At 39.3% G+C, this 21,640-nt stretch overlaps 1 protein-coding gene across 1 annotated transcript in view; it reads left to right on the top strand.

Moving 5' to 3' along the window:
- The window catches only part of LOC149172730 (uncharacterized), a 48,938-nt gene extending 37,984 nt beyond the window's left edge, over positions 1 to 10,954 (top strand). The window contains exons 3-5 of the mRNA XM_089426438.1: positions 4,636 to 4,721; positions 7,732 to 10,349; positions 10,620 to 10,954. Of these exons, the coding sequence (XP_089282564.1) occupies positions 4,636 to 4,721; positions 7,732 to 10,349; positions 10,620 to 10,954 (3,039 nt within the window). The remainder of the gene's footprint in view (positions 1 to 4,635; positions 4,722 to 7,731; positions 10,350 to 10,619) is intronic.
- Positions 10,955 to 21,640: the final 10,686 nt, after the last annotated feature.

Here is a 21,640-nt window from a genome sequence, read left to right as displayed (position 1 = left end):
TCTGCTCTCACCTTTCCTCTTCGTTCTCATGATGGAAGGGCTAGGTAGAGCGTTCAAAGTGGAAAATGTTGAAGGACGTATCCAGGGTATCAAACTCACTGAAGATGGAGCGACAAATACTCATCAACAATTTGTGGATGATACGATGCTACAGGGTATACCCACAGTCAGGGAAGCCAGAGAGATCAAAAATATCTTGATTGACTTTGCTAAGGCAGTAGGCACAGAGGTAAGCCTCAACAAATCCAAAGTTTTTTTCTTTAATACCAATATTTCTATTTAGAGAAATATTACCAAAATTATTGGGTTTCAAAGGGAACAACTACCTTCCAAGTATTTAGGCATACCTCTTACTGATAAACCATTGAGCAAGAGTGTGTGGGAGCCAACAATTAACAAACTTCAGGACAAGGTCAGGAAATGGACTCACAGGTCACTAAATTTGGCAGGACGCCTGGTGCTCACACAAGCGGTCTTGCAGGCTATTCCCATTTTTATGTTCTTAGCTCTTCCTGCTCCTAAAGGCATTATGCAACAGATTAGGAGTATACAAAGGGATTTTCTGTGGGGCAAAGGTGAAGAAAAAAAGAAGTGGGCTTTAGTAGCATGGGACAAGATTTGCAAGCCCAAAAACCATGGTGGCTTGGGGCTTCATGACCCTGAAACCCTTAGTAAAGTTTTGGGAGCCAAACTTTGGTGGCGATGGATTAAGGAATCGGCAGCCCCCTGGGCTAAGCTGTGGAAACAAAAATATGCCAAGTATTGGTAGGAAAAGGATCACATTAGAATGTCAGGGCAAATCAGGGGCTCCCATATTTGGAATCTGGCCTGGGAGAATAAAAGTATTGTTCAACAACACAACTTCTGGGAAATTCGAGCAGGGAACCTAGCAAGATTTTGGGAGGACAACTGGCAACAGGAACCCAACCTATATAAGGATGAATTAGTAGCTCTCAAGAGAGACACAAATAACAAAGGGATGATTATGGTTAAAGATTTCTGGGACCAGAATAGGGATAATGAAAAATGGAGGATTTGGAAGGATCTGGGCCACAGTGATGATAGTCCTTTGAAGGTCCTGGCTAGAATCCTCGCCCAGGAGCTAGAGCATAGAAGGATTCTAGTATCCTCCTTACTTGACCAATTAAGATGGGGAAAGAACTCTGAAGGCAACTTTAACCTCAAAGAAGCTAAACAGGAAGTAACAAGATTTAACTATCAGAATCTTGATCTAGTCTGGAAGAAACTTTGGCAAAGCCCCCACTGGATGAAAATAAAGTTATTCATCTAGTTAGTACATCAAAGGAAAATCTTAACCTGGGAGAATCTCAGAAAAAAAGGCTTTATTGGCCCCTCCCAATGCTATCTCTGTGGCTCTCAAGAGGAGACGATGGATCACCTTCTCAACCTCTGTCCTTTCACATCAAACGTTTGGGACTGGGTGGCCTCAATATTTAGGCAAATAGATAGGGATAGTCTCAGCATTTACAATACTCTAAAGAACTGGTAGGTAAATTTCTCATGGAATGAAATTATTAATAAATCTTGGATTCTGGTACCAGGCTTTGTTATCTGGAATTTTTGGAAAGAGCGTAACAATCCAATCTTAAAAGATAGAGCAAGAGATCCCAAACAGAGGCAACTCAAAGACATAATAAGAAGCCTGTTGGGGAATCTTCCTAAGGATCCTCCTCTGCCCCAAGAGGTGAGCATTCTTATGCATTTGGGTCTCCAATCCATAAACCCACAGGGCTTATTCAAGGGAGTAAGCCAAATTAATGCAAATATTAATATTTGGCAGCCTCCTCCTCATGGATTTCTAAAGATTAATATAGACGGAGCTTCTAAAGGCAATCCAGGGTTAGCTGGCTTTGGAAGGGTTATAAGAGATGAAAAGGGTCAAATAAAGAAAATCTTCCATGGCCACTTGGGCGAGGCTACTAACAACATGGCAGAGCTCATGGCACTAGAACAAGGCTTGGAAATTTTGTTAGTTTCTAATTTGCACAATGTCATCATAGAGGCAGATTTAGAATTGATTATTAGAGCGGCCAAGAAAATATGTAATGGTACTTCTCCAGATAAAGTTTCAAAGCACTGGAGGCTTTTGCAAGTCTTTCACCATATCCACTTCCACTTGCAAACCTTAAAAACGGTCAGTTTTGTCCATGTGAAGAGGAAATCTAATATGTTAGCAGATCGCTTGGCGAATGAGGGAGTCACCAACATGGATAGGGATTCCCGGTATGATTGGGATCTAGTACCCCCAGGCAAACTATTGGAGGACTGTCTCTGTTAGGCGGACAAAGATATAGAGCTATGGATTCACAGGAAGGACTGAGATGGTACAGAAGACAGGAGGGAGGATAGGGTACCATAATTTGTCGGCCCTCTTGGGGTATGGGTTGCAATCCAGAGCTTAATATTCCTTCCAACCCTCTATGGAAATACTACAGGTTGGGTTGTCCATGGTACAAGTCATTAGGTGGAAATGTTGATGGTGTTTTGGGTTTAACAGTGATTTTGGGAGGACAACACAAGAACCGTCCGATGCGCGAGATCAATGGCTACTGCTTGGTGAAAGAGCGCGGTAGTTATTCTGCAAGGAGTGTTTTTCTATAACCACGAGATGTCTATCGGGCAGAGTCTAAGTGGTATCGGGTTTTTTTTAGGAAGGCTCCGATTCCACTCTTCGTGCGACACGTAGCAAGAAGAGGTGAGAGAATACTGCTCTCATTGGATGGTTATCCCTCGTGCGACTTGTCCACCCGATATCTTCGTATACCGTTGGATCATTGGCGAGAGATCAACGGTGTTTGTTTGATCATGCAAGTTAGTTTGGTGTCTCAGACCCGAAAAAAGTTTAGAGGGCTAGAATAAAGTATATATCGAGTCCGTAAGCATGGTTTGGTATGGGTTGATGTGGGCCCGCGTTCAGTGCGGGTCCAGTGGATACTGACAGGTCGGTTCGGAGGGTGAGCGGCTCTACAAGCTCTATGAAGTTTCTAGTTGATCTTCTTTGTTGGATGTCTGGTGGACCCTCACTTGAAACTTCTTTTGAGGGCTCGAATTCTTTCAGTACTAGATAGCATGACCATATGGTCTACTGATTGCCTGTTGTCCAAAGTAAACGAAGGTAACTCCCCAGTTGTTTTGTTAGGACTTCGCATGGTTCTGGATGCGTGGTTCAGAATTCTGACTACACAAATGCCTGTTGAACTCTCATGGAGTTGCAGCTTGTAAATTATGTATTTTTAGCTAGATTAATAGCAGGTCCTACTCTTACCTGATCAAAAAAAAAAGGAGCAGGGACTATATCAAGTAAATCATTTTTCCTCTGCGTTACCTCCATAACACATTGTGCGGAAGTAAAGTATGTAGTTTTTAGTGAGAAGGAAGCTTCCATTACCCAATAATGGATTTCTTTGTCTCAACAAACTTTGCTTTTACAGATGTGCTAATGTTTTTCGAAATGAGATGTGGTTTTGGTGGCTTTAATAAATCAAAAACTAGTATCATGCAAAAGGAAGGTGTGCAACAAAACTATGAAGGGAGAATCCATGTGGAAGTATGAAACATTGTGACAGAACAATTCGAAATATGGAGATATAGATCAAGCTTTCATTGTAGAGGAAAGTGGCTTTTACTGTGCATGATTTAGGTGCTATGTAAAAGCTAAAGTAGCAAGTCTATAAGGAAACCTCCATACTTTTCACAATGAAAGCTTCTTCCATTATCGTTTTACCTATCTCTTTGTATAGCAGGAAGATATACATTAAACTATTCAAAGAGAGAATGCATACGAAAGTGCAAAACATCATAGCACACTTGTGTTTATTATTGTGCACACTTGTAATGCTACAAAAGTCACAAATTAAAAACAAATTTCATTTAATGTTAGACAATAAGTGTTAAATTCACAAATGATTAGAGAAATATATGTTTTATGACGCTTTCATGAACATAAATGAAAATTAGTGTGGAGAACCTAATGGAATTATAAGAAGTAACGTGTATGTAGTTGCATTCACAAAGTGTTCATCATGCGTTTGTTGACATACATGTTGGCAACGCATTCTCGATTACCTGTTGAGGAGGCTTGTTACAAATAGTTTTTTCCAAAATGCTTTTCTATGTGCTCTTCTAAGTTCTCATTTTGGTAGTTGTCGGGTTCATTATGGAATGAAAAACTCCGCACAAAGTTACGAGAGGATACCTTTCAATATGCGAGATACGAAATTGCAGAGCAAAGCTATGAAAAGGTGGATTTAATTGTGTGTGATTGACATTATATGTAATATCTAGAGTACCACATCTATATGGAAAGATTTACACTCTGCATAGTGGAATATTCTTCCACTATCATTTTACCAGCCTCCTTGTGCGCAATCCTTATAAAGGGGAAAGTTCAGTGCAATAGATTTGAGGATTCAACTGATTTAATAATATCTAAATTCATATATGAACTAAAAAAAGTGAGAGAAAATCCTAAGTAAATAATCTACAAACTGAAATCAACCGTGGGAATTCTAATCATTTTGATGGAAATAAATCCAAAAGCATAAAATTATTTGTCTATTTTTATACCTCATGGTAAATGTTTGTTTACTATTGATTTGTTGACTATTGGATCAGGAAGAGGAAGATATCCCACCTTTTGTAGAAGATTTGGCACCAGATGCTCAGGTACAGTTAACAAAAGATACAATTTTGCAGAATAGGTCAAATATTACAAGATAAGAGCAGCATGATCTTTGTTAGATTGTGTTGAGATAACAACTTCCAAGCAAAGCTAAATGGTACACCTAAGAGAAGGTGGAGGAAAACTTTCCTCACCTAATTTTGTAGAATATTTTACGAACCGAAAGCATCCCAAAATGGGAATGTGTGATTTGAATTGTATCACCATATTATTTTTCATCCATCTCGAAGCTCTCGGAGTGGGAAAAGTCGAGGAATCGGTTCATAGGACCATTTTTACCAATGGGACTCAGTTTGGAAAATTGGGGTAATGAAACCTTTCGTGAGAATTTTGAGGCATCAAATGATACCTTTTGTGGTAAAACTTTTCCACTTAGTGCAATATTTTTTTTCATATTCTAAACAAAAATTCCTTTCGAATGACATACGAAACACCTCAATCAAAGTTTGTATGCAAATTTATGCCACTTAGAAGTTGACCTTCCTGTTTCACCACCATAATTTAAGAGGAATTCACACAATCCCCCATTATTCTTGGAAAAGGGGCTAGCCATGTGATTATTATGAAGAAGACTCTAGAAGAGTTAATATTGTAGCTTTGCTTAAGAGTTGAGTTAGTCGAACCTAACCACTAGTAGGCTATCTGGTTATGTTATAACTGCGCCACTAGGAGGAAAAGGGGTTTGATCTTTTTTAGTGTGTTTTTTCTATAGATGATAAAAATATTCGAAAGGCATTGGGGATAGAGCATGCAAAGAGGATTTGTGCATTCTAGTAGCCCACAAGCCACATGACATACTTCATTATACTTACAACCATTTTCTATTAAAATAAAGAGAGCATAAAAACCTCACCATCCAGCTCGGTTTTCTCCCAAAAGAGTCTCATAGGTTACATCTAGTGTGAAATGTATTTGTGAGTTTTTATTTTGTTGTTCTCTATTTTATGCATAAATTTTAATTTGCATGCATAAACAATTAACAATAAACAATAATCTGGAAATCTAGAAATATAAAGAGAAAATAAACGTTAATATTGATGATTTTGATTTTTTAAATATATTTTTAGGAGATCTATTGTGACAAATTTTCTAGTGAAATATCCACAACAATTTACAAATTGATTTTTTATTATTATTATAGATTGGTTTTCCAAACCATTCGATTTTTCTAAATACTCTAATTATATATAATTTAATAAATTCATGTAAAGAATATAAACACACATTGGAAAACTAAGAAATTTGAAAGGTAACAACGCCACATCTCAAAAAGGAATGATGATAAAAACTACTTACCAAGCAGATGTTGGATTTACTATGATTATTATGTCATTTGATTTATTGTATTTTATATTGCTATAATAGTTTTTATTTTTATTTTTTTCATTATCTATCTAATATGTGATGAAATTAAATTAAATTGAAATCATATTAATGTATAATTTTGTGTGTTAATACTACTCAAATCTTGTTTATTAGTTTTGATAATGGTTCATATATTTATAATTTTAAGATGCCTTTTGAATATTAATTTTGCTTTTTTTATTATGTTGGTTAAATTTATAATTATGAATGTATTTCAAGATATTTTAGAGAAGGGACAACTTTTTATCTAATTATTTTTTGCATTAATTAGTGTGTTGTATCTTATTTTCAAAATTTTAAAAAATTATTAATATGTGTTATTTTTGTTTCTTTACGATAAGTATTAGTAATAATAACTTGAAATAACAAAATAAATAAATGAAAAAAGAATGATTAACTTTTAAAAAGTTATTTATAATATTAGGTAGATTATTGTAATAAAATTTCTGTATTCGCCATAGGTCGATAAATAAAGTCAATTTGTTGATGATAACATATATGAGGTGTTTTGAGTTACTAGAAAAGAAGGGTCAAAATATTTGATGATTTAGTCTACATGTTTAAATAGTAGAGAAAAATGTAACCGAAGAGTGCTAAATGCAAATTATTGAGATGAAATATCAAATGGTAAAACCATAAAACTATAATTCAATGCAAACCCACTATAATGTAGAAATTCGATGTCCAACATAAAACTTATAATTCAATGCAAACCCACTATAATGTAGAAATTCGATGTCCAACATAAAACTATGTACAACATGTTGAGCTCTATTTACTACCAACCAATAGCAGAGCCCTGAGACACAAGCTAAACTATAACACAATGGATACATGCCAATTAATGAACAAGACATAGCATGACCTTTAATACAATAAGGGAGTAGAGGAAAATGCTAACTCGACCACAAAACAACAAACAAGGATGACCTCTAGCAAATCCAAACATAAACAATAGAGTGACAAGATAAACTATAACATAGTTAAACTAATTCGGATTTTTAATTCGCATCTTTGCGTTGAGAGAGGGAATTCTGGAATCTTTGAAATGGTACGTCGAGGATGTGAACGGTAAAACAAAACCAAATCCTATAAAAATAATCTGAAATGATATTAAACACGGCACACTATTATTTTTAAATTAAATCAAAGTCAGCCACATGGAAAAAGATGAAATGATTGTATAAAATACAAATATAAAAGGGAATGCAGTCTATAAAAATAATCTGAAATGATATTAAACACGGCACATTATTATTTTTAAATTAAATCAAAGCCAGCCACATGGAAAAAGATGAAATGATGGTATAAAATACAAATATAAAAGGGAATGCAGTCTATAAAAATAATCTGAAATGATATTAAACACGGCACATTATTATTTTTAAATTAAATCAAAGCCAGCCACATGGAAAAAGATGAGATGAAAGGCAATGCAGTCTATTCATCGGTAGCATTGATTTCCCTTAATCACGTCGGAAACACTGAAAAGCACTTATGACGTTGGAAACATTGAAGATTCAGGACTTAGTGAATTACTTGACCATATGAAAGGCATGGACTGTAATTCTATATATTAGGTGGTATGCTTGCCTGTTAAACATAACGCGTTTATGCAATGACACAGCTGTTGATATGTATGGATTTTGACTGTGATTCCATAGCCGTAGTGCAGTGAGGATTAACATTATTGCCATAGTTGAGTGCCATAGCAGATTGATTCAGCGCAACATAGTATTGCCATCGTTCAACATGAGGTTGCAAATATTTGTTTTCCTTGTGAATGCTTTGTTTCTATACCCATCTGCTGCTCATATCTCCAATTCTTCATTCCATAGAGATTCCACAGTGCTGATTTCAATGAAAGCGGCAATGGTTGACAGGAATCATCTGTTAGATAGCTGGAGAGCTTCCAATCACATCACCCATTGCTCATGGGCTGGCGTCCAATGTGACCATATTGGCAGAGTAGTGGCTCTAGATATCTCTGCGATGACTCTTTCAGGCCCGTTCCCGAGTCAGACCACAAATCTACCAGCCCTCCGTTTGCTCAATCTCTCCAATAACATGTTCACTGGCAGCCTTCTTTCCAACATGTCAAAATTGAGGAACTTAGAGGTCCTCGATGTCTATAACAACAATATGTCGGGGCCATTGCCATCGGATTTGCAGCATCTCGTGAAGCTCAGGCATCTTGACTTGGGAGTAAATTACTTCTCGGGCAGCATTCCTTGTGAGTATGGGAAGCTGAAGAATGTAGAGTATCTTTCATTGGGTACAAATGATTTGAGTGGAAGAATACCGCGGGAGCTTGGCAATTTGGGAAACCTAAAAGCGCTTGAATTGGGACTCTACAATCTATTCGAGGGTGGGATTCCCCCTGAGATAGGAAATTTGAGCAAGCTTGTACTTCTTGATATGACTAGTTGTGGTATTAGCGGTGCAATTCCTTCGGAGCTTGGCGGTCTGAAAAGTCTGCATGCGATGTTTTTATATAGAAATAACCTCAGTGGCCCTATCCCCCCTGAGCTAGGCCATCTTCGGAGGTTAAAATCCATGGATCTATGCAAGAACAATCTCTCTGGAGAAATACCCTTGGAACTCAGGAACCTAAAAGAGTTGAGACTGTTGAATCTGTTTGGGAACAGACTACATGGTGGTATTCCATCCTTCATTGGGGACTGGCCAGATCTGCAGATTTTGCGTCTTTGGCAGAACAATTTCACAGGTCCCTTGCCTGAGCAACTGGGTGTAAGTGGAAAGCTTCAAGAAGTGGATGTTTCTTCCAACAAACTGACTGGTTCCATCCCTCCGAATCTCTGCAACGGTGGAAAACTCCAGTCATTGATGATATTCGATAATTTATTCGTCGGCCCCATTCCTGAGTCTCTGGGCACGTGCAATTCTCTCGATAGGGTCCGCATGGACCAAAATCGTTTGAATGGTTCGATACCTGCGGGCTTGCTATATTTATCCAGGCTGACTACGATCCAACTGCACAGCAATTATCTTAGTGGGAGCATACCAGAGGAAATTAATAATGTATCGTCCATGCTAAAGCTAATGAAAATTTCCAATAACAGGCTGAATGGCTCTCTTCCTTCATCTATCGGTAAATTATCTTCTTTGCAGACACTTTTGATCAGTGAAAATCAATTAACAGGTAATATTCCGCCAGAGATTGGCCAACTGAAGAATATTTCTATAATCCATATGAGTAACAACAGGTTTTCTGGTATGATTCCTAAGGAAATTAGCAAGTGTAGTGTTTTGACAGACATTGATCTTAGCCGGAACGAGTTAGCTGGTCCCATCCCAGTGGAAATCACCAGGATGCCCAATCTGAACTCTCTCAATGTATCAAGAAATCGCTTAAACGAGAGCATCCCTACAGAATTTGAGAACATGCCTAACTTGAGCTCTGCGGATTTCTCTTACAATAACTTTTCGGGCCGTGTTCCAGAGGGTCTGTCTTCCTTATTTGATGCGAGATATTTTGCAGGGAATCCGTGTTTATGCGGACCACGCTTGCGACCTTGCAGTTCTTTCATCAAAGGACCGACCGTCCGTGAACACATCAAGCTTGGACTTCTCCTAGGCCTGTTAGCACTCGGACTTTTCTTGTGCGTACTGGCGTTGGCAATCGGAGTTGTCATAATTAAGGCCAGATCCGTCAAAAAAGAAGGCGATGCCAAGTCCTGGAAGATGACGGCCTTCCAAAAACTGAACTTTGGAAGCGATGACATCTTGGAATGCTTAAAAGAAGAGAATGTCATCGGCAGAGGAGGGGCGGGGGTTGTGTACAGAGGCATGATGCCCAGTGGCGAACAAATCGCAGTGAAGAAACTTGTGGGGATTAATGGAAGAGGCTCTTCAAATGATCATGGATTCTCTGCAGAGATCAAGACTCTGGGCAAAATCCGCCACCGACACGTAGTTAAATTGCTGGCGTTTTGCTCCAACCATGACACTAATCTTCTGGTGTATGAATACATGCCTAATGGAAGCCTGGGAGAGCTACTTCATGGAAACAATGGCCAACCTCTGGCCGATTGGAATACGAGATACAAAATTGCATTGGAAGCTGCCAAGGGTTTGTGTTATCTCCACCATGATTGTCGTCCGCTTATCCTCCATCGCGATGTGAAATCCAACAATATTCTTGTGGATGCCAACTTTGAAGCCCATGTTGCAGATTTTGGGCTAGCCAAGTTCCTGCAACATTCTGGCGCTTCGGAATACATGTCTTCCATTGCAGGCACCTTTGGCTACATAGCACCAGGTAAACTAGCATTCGAATTTTAGTTTTTTGGTTTTGTATAATCTACACGTAGAGTAGAAGTAAGGATAATGATTATTGGCGTGCAACTATTTGATTTTTGATATGATTATTGGATTAAATCCAGTGAAGGAAGGATAATGAAACTAGAGATTCATATTATCATTAAGAAAAGGATTATGACTTGTTATTGGATTTGATATTTTTTTTTCTGGGTGGTTTTTAAGGAAGTATTAATTTCATCACTGCCATTTCCTTTGACGTTAAAACCAGAGTACGTGTACACTTTGAAAGTGGATGAGAAAAGTGATGTATACAGCTTCGGTGTGGTTCTTCTTGAACTTGTTACGGGAAAGAAGTCAGTAGGCGATTGTGAATTTGAAGAGGGCATGAACATCGCAGGGTGGGCGAAGATGATAACTAAATCCGCCAAAGAAGAAGTTTGGAGGATTATAGATCCAAGGCTCTCCAATGTTCGTATGGAGGAAGCTATGCATATATTCTTCGTGGCCCTCCTTTGCATAAAAAAGCGAAGTGTGCGCAGACCCACCATGCGCGAGGTTGTTCATCTGCTTACATATCTTCCAGAGTCTAACGCCTACAATTAATTTTCTACTTTCTATAATCCGAGGGAAAGGAATAGGATAAGTCAAACTACGTTGTTCGCAAGTGTGGGGTCGATGCGATATCTATGTTCTAATGGTTTGTTGATTTTGTGATTTATAACGAGTTCGCTTCAAATTTGTATTTATGATCCGTCCAGGCGCTTATGAAGTTCTGGAATAAATATTTGTATTGATTAGTCTCACAGGTATCAACAACAGATCTATATAACCTTGCTGCGTAGATCTTAGATTTTTCTTTGAAAAAACTTGTTATAAAATAAGGATAAGCCATCAGTGTATAATTGATTGAATAAATATTTGCATTATTGAGAATAATCTTAGCAATGCATTGATTTCCATTTGAAATGCCAGGCCATGGCTAGCTTGGCTCTTGTGCATGCTAATTGTTTTTCCATGTTTTCTCAATGAGTTTTTACTTATTCCATTGCTCATTCTTTGCGGCCTTGAGTTTTTGTTTGTGCTGGTCATCATATCTTTTAAGTGCTCCTGCAAGCCATCTTGTTGGTATTGGTTGGCCCACTTTTATGAGCTTTGGCAGGAGTACCATCACTCTTCCCCCTTTCCATTTTTTTAATTGGAAATTCCTATTTCCGCGGACAATGACTTAATGATGTGACGCATCTGGCTCCATGGTGCATTAAGGACAACCTGTTATTTCCCTTTTTTACTCCAAGCGGATTTTCTGAGAAAAACCATGATGGGACCCTCTATGTCATGCCCCCAAGTCTACGGTAGTCTTCCAACCTTGTTCGGCGAGGTGCGGCACCACCATACACTTTCTTTTTAACAATACTCATGCACATGGACTACGCCTTTCCACATTAACATACTTAATTTATCTTCTTCAATCAAGTAAAATGCATTAATCTTCATACACGTTCATAACCAATATGCAATTAAACCGAGAACATAACAATTGCACACAATTATAGAGGGAGGGGCAACTCCCGAACAAGTTCGCCCGATAATAATATATTATGAAAACTTTCAATAATACATCATACAAGTGTGCCCGGCAAGATCCAAGGCCAACACTTAGAAATATTACAATTGAGGCAAGACAGCCTTTTCATACATATGCCAACCTCCCTTGGTAGGAGCGTGCTCACCCGAGCCACCAGAACTCCACCAACTCGGCCTGCACATAAACTGCCTTATACCGTGTGCCTTCGTCCTACAAACAGCCCCTTGGTAAATCTGCGCACTTATCTCATGCGCATGAGAAGTGCGCACTTCTTGCTGCGTCCTTTTACCCTTAGCTCGAATGTAGAGAGGAGAGCGAAGTGCTTGATGCCAAATAAGGCTCTGCGTCTTTGTATTTTTACGCTAGCCAGCCATAATGTGAAGGGGTGTCAACTTCAAAGCCGACCCCCTATTTTAATTTTACAAGCCCCTGCCTTAACATTTTTGTAGGTCGGCCTTTGCCCATGGCAAGGCCTCCCCTACACCAAGTATAAGGCTTCGGCCTCCTTTTATATTTCGCATTATTTGCCAAGTGTTCCAATGAACGTCGCATTGCTGTCGCACTTGTTCGTCGCATTGCTGTTCACTGTTCGTCGCATTGCCGGGTCGCCCGCCCGGGTCGCCCTGCCCATCGTGCACGGGTCGCCCGCCGGGGCGCCCGCCCATCGCTCACGGGTCGCCCGCCCGGGTCGCCCGTTCACCGTGTCTGCCAACTCGCCGCGCCTATCTGCCGGGTCATCGTGCACGTCCGCGCCCACACCAGCTCGTCGCACTGTCCTCCGGGTCGTCGTGCACGCCCGCGTTCGCACCAGCTCGTCGCACTGTCCGCTGGGTCGTCCTGCACGCCCGCGCCCGCACCAGCTCGTCGCACTGTCCGCCGGGTCGTCGTGCACGCCCGCGCCTGCACCAGCGCGTCGCACTGTCCGCCGGGTCGTCGTGCACGCCCGCGCCCACACCAGCTCGTCGTCCTGTCCGCCGGGTCGTCGTGCACGCCCGCGCCCACGCCAGCTCGTCGTCCTGCCCGCCGAGTCGCCGTGCACGGGTCGCCCGCCCGGGTCGCCTGCCCGTCGTGCACGGGTCGCCCGCCCGGGTCGCCCGCCCGTCGTGCACGGGTCGCCCACGCTGTCCAACCGCCGAGTGAAGAGGTTTCGCCCGTCGCGCACTTGCCCAAGTTGCGAGGGCGTTACACTCTCCTCCACCCGAAAACGTTGTCGTCCCGACAACACACCATCCTGGCAGCTCTCTGCCAAGATCGTCATCAGCCATGATGTAGACCCCTCCATATAAGGCAAACATCACTGCAACATATATAAGGTCTCATCTCCATCATGCCATCTCCATGTGCAAACTGCCCATGTAAGTGCTACACATCCCAGTCATGTGCCAACACTCATCTCCACGATCCCATGCTCAGGTCCATGGAAACCCCATCTTTCTGCAGCATGTCATGATCATCATACCTGCTCAACCATGTTTGAGGGCTCACTGCCATGAGCAGCTTAACAATGAGCCCCATCTTCTATGTCATCTAAGAAGATGTGGAGGGAGAAGAGCCAGGAGGCTCTTTCTCACTAATCAGCTCAATCCATCTGTCAGGATCCTCAACCTCCATCCTTTGTAGATATGCCTCCTGATCTTCCTTCTAGATATTCGGCCTCACATATGTCTCATCATCATCATCACCGTCCTCCACCAGCTCTAGCCTTCTTGACAAGTCCAAGATGCTATCTGAAAGTGATCGGATAACCAATGATTGCTCCACAAGCTTTGCCTCAACAGTGGACAACTGCTTGTTTACCTTTTCCTTGTCCTCCATCTGCATTCCTCCTAATTTATGATCAGGTTTTGTTACACGAATGGTTGGAACACCAATGGGCACATCTTCCCTTCCATAATAAATGAAGAGTTTCCTCAAATGTGGTACGACCATGGCCTCAAATTGTTTCATGAACTCCATCCCCAATACAGCCTCATAGTCATCAATCCGCACTATAGTGAAGTCCACCTTTCCGGTCCATTCACCAAGTGTTGTGTCCACCTTTTCAACTATACCAAGAATCGCCATAGGAGGAGAATTCACTGTCTTCATTTGTGCCTTTACCGGTACAAATTTCAGCCCAAGTCTCCTTGCAGTATCTTCACTCATGAAGTTGTGTGAAGCCCCACTATCGACCATAGTGAGTACATCAGCTCCACCAACCTTCATCTGAACATACTCCAACCTATTTCTTTCTGGATCTCTTCCTTCATGCTCCACATCAATCACCACCTTTGAGGTAGCACTCGGGCCCGCCTCGCTTGCAGCTTCATCGTGAAGATTATCGGTAGAAGAGACTTCTATTACTAGGTGTTCTTGTGTTCGTGAGGTTCCTTCCTCACTTCTTTCTTTTTGCATTTTTCTAGATTCGATTTCTCCCTTTAAGACCTCGAGTTGTCTTTCAAGGGTCAAGCAATCCTTCTTTTTTCGATTCAAGGCATGTCTTATCCCAAGTTCCTTGAATTCTGCTTCAAGTAAGATTCCTTCTTTTGTAAGTCGAAGGGCTTCTTCCTCATCTAGGTCCGAGGCCCCTTTTTCCACCAAGGCACGAAGAGCGCTTCTTATCTCAGACAACCTTTTACCACAATCTGTAAAGTCTTGCCTTAACTTCTCTGACTCTTCAAGTGTTTCTGCTTCGAATTCTTCGAGGGTAGCATAACCCAATTTTTCCAAGAGAGACATCTCTACCAAGTCACCTGCAAATAGAACCAATCCCTGTTTCACTTCGTGTGAAACGATTTCCTTCTCTTGCAAGAGCTTGTCACGAACAACCTGCTCACTAGCTCTAGATCGAGCAGATTCACCTTCAATTTCAACCAAGACAACCTTGTCTAAGTCTTCATGAGCAACCCTGCTCTGATACCACCTGTCACGCCCCCAGGTCTATGGTAGTCTTCCAACCGTGTCCGGCGAGGTGCAGCACCACCGTACACTTTCTTTTTAACAATAATCATGCACATGGACTACGCCTTTCCACATTAACATACTTAATTTATCTTCTTCAATCAAGTAAAATGCATTAATCTTCTTACACGTTCATAACCAATATGCAATTAAACCGAGAACATAACAATTGCACACAATTATAGAGGGAGGGGCAACTCCCGAACACGTTCGCCCGATAATAATATATTATGAAAACTTTCAATAATACATCATACAAATGTGCCCGGCAAGATCCAAGGCCAACACTTAGAAATATTACAATTGAGGCAAGACAGCGTTTTCATACATATGTCAACCTCCCTTGGTAGGAGCGTGCTCACCCGAGCCACAAGAGCTCCACCAACTCGGCCTGCACATAAACTGCCTTATACCGTGTGTCTTCGTCCTACAAACAGCCCCTTGGTAAAACTGCGCACTTATCTCATGCGCATGAGAGGTGCGCACTTCTTGCTGCGTCCTTTTACCCTTAGCTCGAATGTAGAGAGGAGAGCGAAGTGCTTGATGCCAAATGAGGCTCTGCGCCTTTGTATTTATACGCTAGCCTGCCATAATGTGAAGGGGTGTCAACTCCAAAGCCGACCCCCTATTTTAATTTTACAAGCCCCTGCCTTAACATTTTTGTAGGTCGGCCTTTGCCCATGGCAAGGCCTCCCCTACGCCAAGTATAAGGCTTCGGCCTCCTTTTATATTTCGCATTATTTTCCAAGTGTTCCAATGAACGTCGCATTGCTGTCGCACTTGTTCGTCGCATTGCTGCTCACTTTTCGTCGCTTTGTTGGGTCGCCCGCCCGGGTCGTTCGCCCATCGTGCACGGGTCGCCCGCCGGGGCGCCCGCCCATCGCTCACGGGTCGCCCGCCCGGGTCGCCCGTTCACCGTGTCTGCCAATTCGCCGCGCCTATCTGCTGGGTCATCGTGCATGTCCGCGCCCACACCAGCTCGTCGCACTGTCCTCCGGGTCGTCATGCACGCCCGCGTCCGCACCAGCTCGTCGCACTGTCTGCCGGGTCGTCGTGCACGCCCGCGCCCGCACCAGCTCGTCGCACTGTCCGCCGGGTCGTCGTGCACCAGCTCGTCGCACTATCCGCCGGGTCGTCGTGCACGCCCGCGCCCGCACCAGCTCGTCGTCCTGTCCGCCGGGTCGTCGTGCACGCCCGCACCCGCACCAGCTCGTCGTCCTGCCCGCCGGGTCGCCGTGCACGGGTCGCCCACCCGGGTCGCCCGCCCGTCATGCACGGGTCGCCCGCCCGTCGTGCACGGGTCGCCCACGCTGTCCAACCGCCGTGTGAAGAGTTTTCGCCCGTCGCACACTTGCCCAAGTTGCGAGGGCGTTACACTCTAGGTATCAAGAGTCTTTATTTGGCGTCGACTTCATCCATGATCTCGTTTCCTTTTTTGATTGTGTTTTATTTCTAGTTTTTTCTTTGGATTCTCATCAATTCTCTCTTTATAACCTCTTTTTTCTTATAGTTCTCTATACCTTCTCTTCTCTCATGTATGTAGAGGTGTATTTTTCTAGTTACCTCCGACTTCTCCTTTTGCTCTCTAATTTACCCACTTGGTTGCCTTCTCCCCACTGCTACTCTCTTAACTACACCGCTATTTCTGGCCTTTTGTCATTTGCTCCTCTTTCCTTATGTGGCCTCGCTCTCTTCACCACCTACTTCCCCTCTTTTCCTTTCACCCCCTCTCCTTGTGTTGTTACTTCCCCATGCCCCATCAACATGAACATGTCCACATTTCGTGTGATGTAGTAATATTGTTTCTAAGATTATTTAGTAATTATACAAATATAGTAATACAACATAAATTTGTGTGGGAATATTTTTAATTTTTGATGATTAAATTTTATTGAAATTAAATTTTCTTTATTTAACATTGAAAAATACAAAAAAAAAAAAAAAAAAAACTATTTAAATTTTATTTTTGTATTTAAAAAATAACGAAAAGTATCAAAAATTATAATAAAAATATAAAATTTCAAAAATAAGAAAAAATTGTAAAATTTAAAAATACAATTTTAAAAAAGCTATTAAAATAATATATTACATTAAAAGTGAAAAATTAAATGTCAAACTTTAAAACAACTGATCACATTTAATATAGAAGTGTAAAAAATGTACAAAGAAAATCATAAATACAAAAAAATCAAACTTTATAATTTTAATTTTTTTTAATAATAATTTTTCAAAGTCCAAATATTTATTTTTGAAAATCTAAATCTTAATATAAAAAACAATTTTGATAAAGTGAATTAAACTTTATAAAATAAATACAATATTAAAATTTTAATACAATTAAAATTATTAATATATTTATTTTTTATTTATAATTAAACTAACTTTAAATCCTATAAGAGATTGCTTTTTTAAACATCAACTTTCATGTCATAAGAGATTGCTTTTTTAAACATCAACTTTCATGTCATGATTAGTCATTATATGAAATTAAGAAAGATATCACTATAAATAAAAATAATGTTTCTATTTTAACGCTATGCTAGACATTTATTTCTATAATCTAAATACCAAATAACGAATTTAACATTAATCCGACCAACATACCAATGAAAATTACATTTAATTTTAAAAATATATGTTATAAGGAATTCTTAAATTTATGAAATGTCCAAACGTAATTATGTAATTATGGCAAATAATTTTTTTAACACATTTATATTTAGATTTTAAATTATATATATATTTTTCTCAAAAATAATTAACGTTTCTTTGCGGGTGTTTATTTTATCATTCATATATATATATGGATATATAACCATATATATATATATATATATATATATATATATATATTTTTAAGAAATATAAATAATTTAAAATTTTGTATTAAATATTTTCAAAAAAATTATTTTTTGACACGAGATTAAATTGCAATTAATGGAGACTATAGACTTGTTAAGCTAGCTTTAAATTCCAGCCAAAACCACTTAAGTTTTAAAAGAGGTTGGTATAAATACACCAGGACCTGGTTAAATGATTGGGAGATCGATGAGAATGTTGCATTGCAAAACATTAATAACATTAAAAATATTGTTACTTCTAAGTTCAAAGAAAAAATGTGGTGTGAGAAAGATTTAGGAGCTAAAAGAAAATTAAGATATTATAAGGAGGTCATCTACCCCACCCTAGAAGATCAAAAGTATCTCTCTATTTTAACTAGCTCAAAGAAGAGAATTAATATAGCCAAGATTAGAACCAACTCTCATGAGCTCCATAGTGAAATGTGTCGTTGGAAAGTTTCTAAAACACCATGGATGGAAAAGATCTGTCATCTCTGTGAGAATATGAACATTGAGATGAAAATCACTTCCTCTTAGAGTGTCGCCCATACAACCACATTAGATCTCAGTTTCATAATCTTTGTTGCAATAATGACCTTTCTAGCCTTTTACGATGTCAAAATTATAGTGAGCTCCGGAGGCTTCTCTCCAAGCTTTTTGAGCATAGGAATGAAATCTCAAATCAAACTAAATAATTCATTTCTTTAGGTTTGATAGACCAAAGTTTGGCCTCAGTAGACGTTAACCATCATCATCATCATGATCTATATATAAAATAAATGTCGGTATATATATAAAGTTGAGTAACTTGTATTATATTATATGAAAAAAATAAAAGATAATAATATGGTTTAAGTAAATCAAACCAATATGTCGGTATATATATATAAAATTGAGTAACTTGTATTATATTATATGAAAAAAATAAAAGATAATAATATGGTTTGAGTAAATCAAACCAATGAGTAACTTGTATTATATTATATGAAAAAGATAAAAAGATAATAATATGGTTTGAGTAAATCAAACCAATAAAGAACTTGAGTTTGTGGGGTATATTATAAGAGATTTTTCTTGCTATATAACTTATAATCTAGTAAAAATATCTAAGTATTGTCTCTATATTATTGTTTATGATTGGTGGATGTACACATTATATGATTGGTTAGGTTTATGAGGTAATAGATAACTAAAATAAAAAATCTCTAAGGTTGTAGGGGAATCTATTTAAATGGTTTCACATGGATCAATCAATTTAGGTGGTTGACTTAGTGAACTTAATGTTACCAAGTGTTTAACCAGTATGTTGATCTTTTTGTCCATATTTTTTATGTTCCTTTGGGTCTCATCTAGCTATAGTTCCTCTTCTAGCCTTTCCAACAAGACTTCCCCGTGATTATTTTCACTTGCTAATATATTTCTACCACTTAGAGGTATTTGAATTGATGTGATTCAGTGTAACCTAATATTCACGATCCAACCTCTATTCTCCTTTAAAGAACATCCTTCTCAAATGTTGCAATTGCTAATATATTTCTACCACTTAGAGGTATTTGAATTGATGCGATTCAGTGTAACCTAATATTCACGATCCAACCTCTATTCTCCTTTAAAGAACATCCTTCTCAAATGTTGCAATTTCTCATTCATTTAATAATCTTAAGCAGAGTCCTAAGCCCTCAAAGTGGTATCTTCCCTTGCATTCTATTTTCTTTTGTGTCCACCTTTTCCTCTTTCACATAACATTTTTCATTATTTCACAATACAACTTGGCCAAGTGTGAATAGTTGTCACTTATTGTCAACAACGTAATTTACTACACCTTCACCAAGCACTGACTTCCTCGCTTACGTAAATCTTTGTTCCTAAAATGAATTTCTTCTAGATATTATCTAGAATTAAAGTTTCTTTTGGTGTTCGAATAAGACTTAATACTATTTATAACTAGTTATTATATTTTCTTTCTTATATATAAATAAATAGATGAATCACCGAAAACTTAAGACTAAAAGTTTAAAATTATTTTAAGAAATTTCATTATATAATTTTGCTATGTTTATCTACATTTAAAATAGTTACTTAAATAATAATAAAATAAACATATTATTTTTGTTTTGTAGGTCAAAAAAATCTATTAATTCGACAAGATATTGGATTTGATAAAAAGAAAGATCTTTGCTCTCCCAACCTCAACCAGACCATATTTGTTGCCCAGGAGAGCAATGCAAAATCTAAAGAAAATGCACCAAGATTTACAAAAGGACCATAAATTAGCTGGGAAGAGAGCCCAAAAAACACATAAAACAAATAGATTGCCAACGAACATCAGAGGATTGGAGGATCATTTGGTTCTTTACTAGCACTTGGAGGAACAAGATGATCAAAATCCTGATGGGCGTAGAACTTCACATCAGCCAGAGTCATCTAAGTGGTCATTTGTGTGCCTCTTAACACGTTGCAAAGAAGCCAAGTGATCAAGGATGTCCATTGATTTTGTTGAAGATCATTCAGGAATACAATGACTTCATTCTAGTTGTGAAGGTGTTGTCCACCCATGTCCTCCAACATAATTAAGATAAGTTGAATTTGCAAGTCCAAGGACTCCAAAGTGGCGGGTTGGACCACATGGCTAGGGGATTGGGCCTGGCAATGTTCGCAAATGTCAACCAAATCCACTCGCCTAACCCCTGTAGCCTTTTCGCACCCGGCTAGTCACCTCTATACCCCGGCAGACCATGAGGCCCTAATCCTCGCTAGGCATGTCCCCTCTGCCTAAACATGTCAAATCTCACACCCAAGCACCCACTCTAAGGAAAATCTATTTTAATTGACCTGGGCTTTACCGTCTAAGTCTGCGGTGGAGGAAAGGTGCCATCATTCCAACCAGACTACACAACCACCACCTTAAACCAACAAAAATTCCCTAGCTCAACTAGTGCACCAAGGCCACCCCTAAGCAGAGGCCACGCAAACCAAGGAAGACCCTCACGCACCGAAGACCCACACAGAATCATTTCCCAACCTATAAATGCTGAGAGCTAGGCCCGTCTTGGCTGGATGCATACACCAAACTCAAAATTCACCTGAAAGCAAGTAAATGGAGCACAACCAAAATGCACTGCCATGAAAAGGGCTCAGAAAAGACAAATGTATACCAAAAAGCCCAAAAAGATTATCAATATCCTTTCCTGTGACCCCAGGGCCATCCAATTGTCGCACACCTCAGACCAGAAAGCCGTTTCAATTCACGTCAGCTCGGAGAATCAACTACTAGAGAAGATTGTTATTGCCTTGGCTCAAGGGTTGTAGATGAAGCGACATGTACCATAGATGAAGAAACACTCAACTCCCAAACCTCCAACAATAACTACCCAAATTGAAGTTCTTAGATAAGAGAGCGTACATAGGGTGATAATGCATGCATACTCTATGATGTTTGTACCACTGGCACTATATCCCATAATCGGAAGGCGAAAAATAACAAATGGAAAGGCATCATCCTTATAACATGCAACAACCTTCTTGAGGATTCAAAACCCATCTGAAAGCTATCCTAACCACTTCTCTCATGCCAAACAATTGACCTTCACATGGAATTACTCCCTGTCGGTCCTCATTGTGGATTTCAAAGTCCTCCACACCGATCGAGGTTATGAAATAATATATATAAAGCTACATCATGGTCATATCCAAAAAATGTCTTAACATCTCACCTAATCACTATCTATTGAACACCCCCTGAATAAAATAAAAATATTATATTAAAAGATATTACATAACTAAAAACATTTAAATAAGATTAAAAACATTAAAACAATTTAAAAAATGAAATAAAAAACAATTTAATAAAAAACTTAAAAAATTAAATTAATTTGAAAAATAAAAAAATATAGATATCCTTTATAACATAAAATAAATAAATAA

The sequence above is a fragment of the Pinus tabuliformis genome, chromosome 4_2 (genome assembly GCF_031772625.1).
Source record: "Pinus tabuliformis cultivar Carrire ecotype Pingquan chromosome 4_2, CPIR1, whole genome shotgun sequence".
NCBI lineage: Eukaryota > Viridiplantae > Streptophyta > Pinopsida > Pinales > Pinaceae > Pinus > Pinus tabuliformis.
The sequence above is the reverse complement of the archived record's forward strand: the minus strand, read 5'-3'. Positions and strand labels throughout refer to the sequence as shown.